This window comes from Podarcis filfolensis (genome assembly GCF_964270895.1).
Source record: "Podarcis filfolensis genome assembly, chromosome: 2".
NCBI lineage: Eukaryota > Metazoa > Chordata > Lepidosauria > Squamata > Lacertidae > Podarcis > Podarcis filfolensis.
Genome location: NC_139605.1, coordinates 53,193,194 through 53,203,401, shown reverse-complemented (window position 1 = coordinate 53,203,401; position 10,208 = coordinate 53,193,194). Strand labels below are relative to the sequence as shown.

Below are 10,208 nucleotides of genomic sequence, written 5' to 3'. Positions count from 1 at the left end.
TGTAATTGTTCAACAAAAGCAAGGTGTTGTGGCTGCAGAGAGGTTTGACACGGGTAATTCGAGCTGCTTCCGTTTTAGCAGCCTGATAGAACACAAGGGTTCCTTCTGCTCTGCTCCAAGCCTAGTTTGTAGGCCAACGGTCCCTCTTCACCAGATAGAGCCTGGGCAGATTTTAGTGCTGATCAGCTGAAGAGAGAAGCACAGCTTGGCAAAGGAAGCCTGTGGGTTTCATCGTCATTTATTAAAACATTTCTGCAAAGGTGCCCCATGGGCAACAATTAAAAGGTGGGTATAAAGTAGAGCAACATAGTGCAAATAAGGTACTGAAAATAGTGCTCAAATAAAAGCAAAAGAGTATCTGAAGCGCTGAGGAAAGGCCCTCTGCATCAGTATCTTCCTGTCCCTCCTCTCTTCAGGCAGATTCCAGTCCTGCAGCCAGTGCTGCCCATAGGGCACATCAACCTCGGCAGCACCCCACCAGTGAGTGGGGGAGGTTGCTTAAAGGTTTGCATAGTCTAGACCAACACATGTCTGTCTTCAGCGTGCCAAGCGGTGAGTCAATTTTCCCATCCGGCTCCCCAAAGAAAATGTTTGCGGGGGGTTGAAAGGTAGGACTCTCAGGTTTGAAATCCTGAATCGCTGGCATTTAGCTGCCTCCATAGCTGTAAGCTCACAGCTCTCATTTCTCGGATGGCCTCCTCCTGGGACTCCAGCCACTGGGCAAGGACACGCAGTGACTCACGCTGCAAGACTGCAGAGAGAAGAAGCAGAAACCACGTGACTAAACAGCCTCTCCGTTTTATTATTTGAAGAAGTGTATCGCAGGCACTGTAACTTTCACCATTTTCAAAACAAAAAATTTTTTTTTCCTTCCAGTAGCACCTTAAAGACCAACTAAGTTAGTTCTTGGTATGAGCTTTCGTGTGCATGCACACTTCTTCAGATACACAGATGTGTATCTGAAGAAGTGTGCATGCACACGAAAGCTCATACCAAGAACTAACTTAGTTGGTCTTTAAGGTGCTACTGGAAGGAAAAAAAAAATTTTTTGTTTTGACTATGGCAGACCAACACGGCTACCTATCTGTAACTTTCACCATTTTGACACTCATTCTCAAGAGCAGTTTACCAAGAGGCACATCAGATTCGTACGTTGCCTTGCTAGGAGCGAACTGAGGAGCTCTTCTGCCAATATAAATTGTCTGAAATATTTTACAGACAGAATGTTGATGAAGCAGCACTATGGGAGCCGTCACCAGAGCGGTGAGGGAGCAAACTCGTTCTCTGGTTGAGTTTGAGGGACCCCATTACATAGAGAGGATTCCCCCAAATCCAGAGGCCACAGAGGACAATCCTAATGCTGGAGATTACATACCTTGGTTTATATTATTATTGGACCTCAATAACTCAATACCATACTTCCCGTTCAGGCGATCTGTAAATGGCCCTAATATCCTCAGATGAAGGGTGGTATATAAATTTAATAAATAAATCTGGTGACAGACTCCTTCATCAAAGCAAGGGCTGAACAGCCACTTTGTAGGGATGCTGTAGTGGTTTTCCTGCATAAGCTGAGGGCTGGACTACATGGTCAATTGTGGTGCCATCAAGGGACCCCAAGAGTCCTCTCGTCCAACCCCTTGCAAATTCTAAGGCCCACTAGCTGAGGGACAGCAGTCCTCTGGTAACTAAAGGGTGGTTTGGAAAAACTTCCTATTGCATTGGTCAAGAGTACTTCACACTGGACTTCGGCATAATCTGTTTCAGTCTGGGGATACTGCTTTTTAGCATGTCCTTAGGTCACATCTGTGGCAGACCCTTCGCAAAATGTAAGCTGAGGTATAGCTTCCTGAAAAGCTGGATGTGAGAACAATAAGTTTACAACAGTTGCATCCTTAGAAGTGGATGGGTGAGAATTCAAGTGCCCAAGGGGAACAGGCTGGATTCTGTACCCCACAAAGTAATGGCTCAGGATCTGTGGTGTATATATGCATTTGGAAATTTGACAGTGCTGTGGATTCCACAGAATGGGGTGCCGTTTGAGCTACTGTTTTAAGCCTATGTTTTTCAGTGGATGCCCAAATAACTTACCTGTTTTATGGTACTTTCTCCTGCATTGCCCAGAAGAACCACTATGGGGCATGATAGGTCCTCAGTTTCCTACCACCCACGTTTCATCTTGCATACGGTCTGTTACCTGGGACTGGCCAGATGAAAGTACTTGGGTCCCACAGAGACACCCTCTTCCCTGGCCCCCATGGTGGTAGGTACCAGTTCCCACCAGGAGTTCCTTATTGTCAAGAATGGCCCACCAGACCCTGAACCTACCACTCAGATACACGGCCAGTGTGGCTAGGCCAAGGCTGGCCACTACGAGCACCCCGAGGAGAGCAAAGAAGCTTGAAGGGCAACATGTCGGACCGAAGCAAGGGCAGCAGGTGAACGCAGGGAGGAGATGGAGATTCTGGACGGGTAGAAAGGACGTGTCCTCTTCGTTTGGGAAAGTGAAATGTTTGGAGGAAGTGCTGTGAGGAGTCCATGGGCTGTTAGGCTGAGATGGGCTGCCCCCTGGAAAAGAAGGGGAGAGAGAGAGAGGAATGAGCAGGAGTGGGGAAGCAGCCACTGTTGATTTGTATTAGGCTGAGGGGGGCTCATGTCTAGGGCCTCAAACTGCCCCCTTAGGCTTCTGGCTGACATGGGGCTTTCCTCAGGCCACAGCCTTCATTGGTCCCTCAAGTTCTTTTATCTTGTGTCCTTGAACTGTTGGCAATGCCTTGCTTACCTGGATCAAAGGACAGAGAGATGTGTGTGAGAGGAGGTGTCGAAACCTCTGACTTCTGCAAGACTGGAATATAGCCTGCTTTATACAGGTTAGAGTCGCATCCACTGCTCTGCCCACTTCTGCCTCTACCACTCTCACCCTGCTCACTGCCTGCTAGTTGCCCATGAGGAAATGTGGCCTTTGGGCTGAAAAAGTTTTCCCACCCATATTAGCCCATGTAATAGCCCAGCGCCACCTCAGCTCACAGTGTCCTGTTTTCATGGGGAAAGCTCATTGCTGGTCTAGGGTCTTCTTCCTACTGCTGAACTGCTGTTTAGTTACTCTGGGCACGCATGAGGTTGCTTGAGTTCAACTCAGGGTGCTGGGTACTACATACCTTCTGAGACCCTGCTGCTCTCACGTCCGCCGGATGCATAATGCAGGTCACTGATGGACTCTACCGCGTGCAAGTTTATTTCTGCCATGCCATTTTCAATGAGTTCCCTATCGGAGGAAGCAGCATCCTTCGCCATGGTGTCTGCACAGGAAAGAGTGGTTTGGCGTATGAGAGGTGGAAGTGCGTCACTGCTGTTTTCTTCAGTAAGGAAGAAGGCTTTCCTAGAAAAGACCTGATGCTCTGCTAGTGCAGGAGGATAAGAGCCTCCCTTCCCCCACTCTCCAGTCTCCATTCACTCTTTCCACCATCCCACCAAGTCTCTTGGTAGATACCAAAGAAGCCCCTCCCCGTTATCTGTTCTCTTAACAATTGTCATTTTTCTAGAGCTCCTGTGTGCTTTCTGTTGTTACACTTGCTGGTATGTTTGATGCAGCAGCTCTGCCTTTACCCATTTTGTGTGAGACGAGGCCCTCAGAGACAGTAACTAGCAAAGACTTACACCCCCCACCCACTCGGGTTCTTGTGAGCCTGAGACCATCTTCCATTCCCAATTGGCTGAGGCAGCTGAAGCCCCCTGACTTTAATACTTCAGATTCTGCCACTTAAGAGAATATGCACCACTTACCCTTGCTGTGTTTCTGCCCTTCCCCATTTAAACTGCTTAGCAGCACATCCAGGGACAGGATTTCCAGTGCCTCTTTAGCAGGGATGGAATCCTGGACAGTCTCCGCTGTCCTATGTAATAAGCCCCTGTACCTTAATATAACCACTGGCCTCTTCCCATGGCCTGATTGTACACATACCATATGACCCAGAGGCTCATTTGTCAAGCTGCAGAAACTGCAAGCCTGAGCTGTATACGTTGATGCTACTGCTACCTGGCTGTCATTCCTTGCCTTTCGAAAAGCAGATTTATGCTTTTGCATATAGATCTTCCAAGTTACTGACTTTGTATTCATTTGCTTGTGTTTGTGCTTCCCCAAACTCTTTAATGGTGACACAGGTAAACATTCAACAGGTGAAGCCTATCAGAGAATTGTAGACTTGGAAAGGACTATGAAGATAATCTCTAGTCCAGCCCATTGCAACGCAAAAATATTTTGCCCAACGTGAGGTTTGAATCCACAACCTTGAGAATAAGAGTCTCATGCTCTACCAACTGGAGATATAGACAACTTTGCCTGGGGAACAACTGCCTGTTAAATAGTAGCTGAAAGAACAACACCCTGCCAGGGTGGGGAGAGGACTAAGTTGGCAACCTTATCCTTAGCAGGAATGCTTTCCTGATTACAGAAGTGTTGCCAGCTAGATCGTGGCTCAAATTTACAGGCACTTTGGGATCGTATCTTTCAAGGACACAAAGGACATGACGGCCTAATTACACTTAGCACAGCAGTGTCACCTTTTCCCAGACAGGGAAAATACCTTTAATTACAGGATAAGACAGAAATTCAACATGTGATGTTCTCTCTGATTCTCTGCTGGAATAAAAAGGCCACAGTTGTGGAATTTCTGTTTGCTGACCATCTGTTAAAGGCACAGTAGCAGCACTGGAAAAGTTCTTACCCTTCCATATGTTTACCCAAAATTAGTTGTGCTGAGATTACATGTCTGAAATTAGTTTTGTGGGATTTTTTGCCATTTTTAAGCATGTTTTATAGGTGAAATAGGTGGGCTGTACACTATGCAAGTGCCTAGACAAAGAAAATGCCATGTTAATTAATCAAAATAAAAGAGGGTAATTGTAGAGTTGTAAAAGGCTACCATAAAAATGCTTTGGTTAAGTGGAGAAGAATGAGCCCTTCAAAAAAAACATTGTGCGTGGGCCAAATTGCTACATGATGTTAATTGCTATAACACGGCCCTTAGATTGTGTTAGGGAGGAAACAACCATGTTAATTGATAATATGAATACGGTTGTAAAATGGAGTGGTTATTATAATCAGGGTGAATGACCGTAAGAACTGAACTGAGGATTGAAATGGGAGGCATTCCTATGAAAGTTGGAAGCCTATTACATGTAGACATAATTGCATGGCAGGAGGAGCCAGGCTACATTGCCTGATCTTGCCTGTAATATCTCACATCCCAGCAACCCAGATCCCTATGTCCATGAGTTGAAAACAGACATCTGCAGAGGGATGCCTAGTCACACACAGTTGAACATTTATTTATTTAATAGCATTTATGTACTACTTGGCTGTAAACAGAGCCTCTAGTCTAAGTGGTTTACAAAAAATAAAATTCTAAGGTTGTCAATAAAAGACAGTTTAAAATGGGTATTTTGAAAACTCAAAATATAATTTTGGACTACAACTCCCATCATTCCTAGTTAGCAGGACCAGTAGGTTGGGCATGTGATGGCAAGAGGGACAGTTCAACCCTATATGTGAAGATTTTCTGAATAGTGCTTTGGTTGTGTCAGAATCAAGGAGTATAAAGCATTTAGCTGTGGATTATACTTCAATGTGACTTGGATTGTGATATATATTTTCCAAGTTGTCGTGGCAGGGTATTGGGAAAAGTTGGCAATTAACAATAATCATGCCTCGGATTAACCTCATTGGCTACGATACTGCCACTGTGCAAAGCTAATGGGACTTGGATTTACCTCAGCAGTAAAAAACTAGTGCCTATGTCTGGGCTGTACCACTTCTGAATGCAAGGGGCATAGAATCATAGAACCATAGAGATGGAAGGTACCCTGAGGATCATCTAGTCCAACCCCAGCCTCAGCGAAAGCATTTGTGACATGATGCACATCCTGTGTGTGTGTATGTGTGCATGTATGCATCATATATGTGCTTGTTCCCTTCCATACAGAAAGACTCCATGAAAAAGGTAAAACCAGATGTGAGGGAGAAGGGCTCCTTTTCACTGACATAACTAGCTTTCTGTGTGGAGGAAGGCTTGCCCCCTCTCCACCACAGATGTGTCTTCTGCCATGTGAGCTACCCCTTCCTGAAACGGTAACAGTCCAGGCAGTGCTGTTTGCGTGAAAACTGGGCCCACTTGCTGCTAGACTGAGCAGAAAGATTCTGGTGGGATGTTGCAAACTGCCCTTTTTATGCAGTTAACTTACATCTCGGCCTCCGGAAGTATTTTTCTCTTTGAACATCAATTCCTTTGCTTTTAAAAGTAGTTTGTAACAAGTTTATTTGACTGATGTTCAAATGTTCATCTGGTTCTCATTGAACTTAGAGGATGTTTCTGATTCCGACAAGGAGACACATTCACATCTGAGAGCGATGTTCTCATACAATCAAGCTCAGCTAGAGCTGGATGGGGCCCATTAACTATCCAGCTACATTTTGAGGGCCCATCATATTTCCTGCAGCAATCGAGTTAAATAGGATTTTAAAATGTAACTTTGGCCTTTCTCCAATGTTCCCTTCGGTTGCTAGTTCCATATTACCCATGTATCATTTCCACAGTGCGGAATGCCAGGAATACCAAGAAGCAGAACAAAGCTTTTGTTCCTAACTACAATTTAGGGCAGTCTTGCTTTCAACATTTCAATCATCATGCAACAATGTGTTTGAATAGGCACGCAAAGAACTATTTTAGGGCGACATCTGTCTTCACTGTAGCTGAGTGAGCAGGAAGCAACTTTTAATTGCTTTAATTTGCATGGCATTGAGAAGGAATTGTCTGTGTGAATCAGGTCCTATTGTCCTATAGTGGCAACTCAAGGGCAGGTCGTCTTGTAAAACACCACAACTGTATTATTTTGAAACCCTATGTGGCCTGTATATTCTGCTGCGTAGGCAGAGTCCTACAGCTGAAGCAGGTTTTATTGCTGAAGCAACAAAGGCAACACGCCACAAGGGTGACTCCTACCCCTAGGTTATAGTAGTAAATAGGCCCACATGGTTGGGTAAAAGTGGAATCTTTCCTGAAGCAGCAAATGGGACTGCGGTGAGTAAATGGTGTGAGGGAGGCTTAGTGTTGGGGCTTGCACCAGGCTCTTCAATAAGCAGCCACTGCCTCTGAGTCAGGAGCCGGTCACTCTGACTGGACGGCACATGACAGGCTTCCATGACTTGGACCGAAGGCAGCAGGAGTGACTCAGCCATGTCTGAAGAAGTGTGCATACACACGGAAGCTCATAACAGTAACAAACTTAGTTGGTCTCTAAGGTGCTACTGGAAGGAATTTTTTAAATTTTGTTTCAGCCATGTCTGAGAGAGTTAGCAAGCATGGGGAGAGTTGTGGCTTAAATCACAACCAAATAGGCTTGCACCAAGATAATTTTCGTCCCTCTTGCCTGCGCCAGGATCAGGCTCTTATGCACAATGTGTTTCATTCTTTTGAACCTGTTCAGCTACAGCAATATGCTCTCAAACCTCTGCTTTGAATTTCTCAGACCTGCACCAACTACAGCCACCAGCCAGGATAAGCTCAGGTCCCTTGACAACAATTCCCCCACAACCCCTACATAAAGTCGAGAGCAGCCAAAATTCTCTCTCATTTCCAGCTGCCACCCTCATTGCTCACTGCACCGGCAGCAGTGACAGACGAGCTGTCCTCTGTCCTTTGAACATTGTGACATGGCTTGAGACCCAGGCCTCCTGTCGCCAGGAAGGCAAGAGAATCAGATCTCCTGGTCGAGTTTTGCAGCCTGGCCCTCCAAAGAGGTGCTAGAGTCATGTCTCAATGACTAGAAGATTATCCCTACTTCAACACGCTCTCTACGACTCACTCTCTCTCGCCCCCTCCCCAAAACCCCCAGACCATACCTTCTCCAATGTCACTGGACATCCCTAGAACCAGAGTCCTCTGTGTGTGGCTGTTGCAGAAGCTGTGAGGGGCCTGTGTGCAGATCCCCCTGGGACCTGATGGGGAAGTAAACACAGGCTTCTGCCTGTCATATCAGCTGCTCAAGCTTAAAATAGGAATAAGTGGAGCCCAAGGAGGAGCTATAGATAGAGACCAAACAGAGGGGCTGGAGAGGATACAGTGGGGGCTTATGTTAAGTGAGTGCTGGGAAAAGAAAGAGCAGACTGGCAGAATGCAGAAAGGCTACTGTGTTGGGGAGAGAGAGAGACAACTGTGGCAGGAAGGCAACAGTTTCCTAAGAACAGCGAAGGTAGGATGAAGGAGTCAGTATGGAGAAGAGGGAAAGCATGGAACCCTTATTTTATTTATTTAGTTACTGGCTCTCCCTGTCTCCATATTATTAGATCAGGCTGAGAGTGAGTGACTGGCCCAAGGTCACTCACTCAGCTTCATGGCCGAGTGAGGATTTGAACTCAGGTCCTAGCCCAACATTCCAACCACGGCTCTTAGGTTAGCGAAATGGAAAATCAGATTATTCTCCCTCCTGAACAGAGATACCCCCCCCCAAAAAAATGGTAACAGAAAGCAGCTAAGCGGCATCTGACATCTCCCAAGTATGTGCTCAAAGAAGCAGGCTGCACATTGATTCACAGAACAGCAGGCAATCAACCATGGGAGCTGTGTGCAATAGGCCAGTGGCAGATGATGATGATGATTACTATTATTATTAATTTATACCCCACCCATCTGGCTGGGTTTCCCCAGCCACTCTGGGCAGCTCCCAACAGAATATTAAAAACACAACAAAACATCAAACATTAAAGACTTCCCTAAACAGATGTGCTCATAGCTCTCCATTGCAGAAGGCTGAGTTTGCTTGCAAACCGGATGCTTGGCTTCAGTGCTTAAACTATCAAAGGGGACGATCACAGCTATCATTGCAAATGTTTTATCTAATTTTAAAACACCTGAACTAGTACACTTCAGTGTGAGTCAGTGAACGGTGCAAGACTGAGATTTTTGCCCAGGGAGCCAAACTTGTATATTTCCATATGTAATTTTGTACAGATTCTACCTACTTAGAACCAGAAGAAACGTCTTCAGGTAACTTTTCTCCTTGTTTCAAACATAAACAAGTGTGAAAACAAATGTACCCCACAAATATATATAAAACCCCACTGTCATGCATTCAGTTTACCCTTTGATATTTGAATCCGTATTTGTTGTCTCGCCATTTATCTGATACTTAAAATATGCTGGCTGACACTGTATAGTGGATGATATTCAATAATTATGCAAAACACTACAAAAGCCTTGAACAATTCCAGTTCTGAAAAGGAGAACACCCAGCCCCAGAGCAAAAACAAGAGGAGTGGTATGACTTGCTCTCGCTGTACAGTAGCCTGCCATTTTCCCAGTTAATGATCAACCCTACAACATCCAGATAAGCCCATTCAGTCATATGGAAACATATTGTGTAGCCTTTCAGGCACAACCAACCAGAAAATGCTCTTTTAAACTAATGACTGTTCCTATCAAGTTGGGCTTGCCCCCAAAACAAGCACGGTCGAATGCTGATATCATTTAGCATTTCACAGACAGAATTTAGATTTAAAAATCCAAAGCTCCTAAACTAAGAATCCTGGAAGGAGATAAAGCAGAAAACAAAACTTACATTGCTTTTATGGTTATTTAAAGAACCACAAAGAATTGCTTTGAAGATGCTTTTATTGAAGTTATGTTTAATCCATTTTTAGCCCATTAAATCTTCATACCGTTATTCTAACACCATCCTTAACTTTCTCCTTTAGCTACTTGAAGATTAGAAGGGAAGGGACAACAATCAGTGTGGCCTGTCTTGTGAAGAAATGCATTAATGGAGCTGGGATGCTATAATTATTCTTGGAAGCTGTTGGATGTATTGTTTTGGAAGAAGCACTGAAACCCTTCTCTCTTGATGGAATGCCAGCCTGGGCTGAGATGTGATCTTACTGGGTTCTTTTTAACTCGTGGAATTAGCCATAATAGCGGAATTGAACTCAGCATTGAAACCTACCACGTTCCGGGGTAGCGTGCTTGTGAATATCTCATGATAGCAAAAGTACAAACAACTGGGTTGGTGGGTTGATGTCTTGCTCTGTTTGTGGGATTATTGGAAGCATGTTTGGCAAAGGATGTCGGACTCCACTGAGTCTTCTAACCTTCATTTTTTATGAACTTAAGATTTAGTGACACCAATACTTGGAATTGCTGAGACAGAAAAAAAGAAAC

At 44.9% G+C, this 10,208-nt stretch overlaps 1 protein-coding gene across 1 annotated transcript; it reads right to left on the bottom strand.

Moving 5' to 3' along the window:
• Positions 1-222: 222 nt before the first annotated feature.
• Positions 223-8,028, bottom strand: LSMEM2 (leucine rich single-pass membrane protein 2). The gene is made up of 4 exons (XM_083603584.1): positions 7,898-8,028; positions 3,159-3,299; positions 2,329-2,568; positions 223-751 (listed from the first exon to the last, which is right to left on the bottom strand). The coding sequence occupies exons 1-4, from the start codon at positions 7,917-7,919 to the stop codon at positions 618-620; spliced, it is 537 nt and encodes a 178-aa protein (XP_083459710.1). The 5' UTR covers positions 7,920-8,028; the 3' UTR covers positions 223-617.
• Positions 8,029-10,208: the final 2,180 nt, after the last annotated feature.

What these genes read in the sequence shown, in the direction of transcription:
- LSMEM2 (XM_083603584.1), bottom strand. Translation starts at nt 7,919, where the DNA reads ATGTCCAGTGACATTGGAGAAG. An exon ending in GAGCAGCAGGGTCTCAGAAG is followed by an intron (nt 2,569 to 3,158) that starts GTATGTAGTACC and finishes CTTCTTTTCCAG; the next exon opens with GGGGCAGCCCATCTCAGCCT. An exon ending in ACTGGCCGTGTATCTGAGTG is followed by an intron (nt 752 to 2,328) that starts GTAGGTTCAGGG and finishes TTCTCTCTGCAG; the next exon opens with TCTTGCAGCGTGAGTCACTG.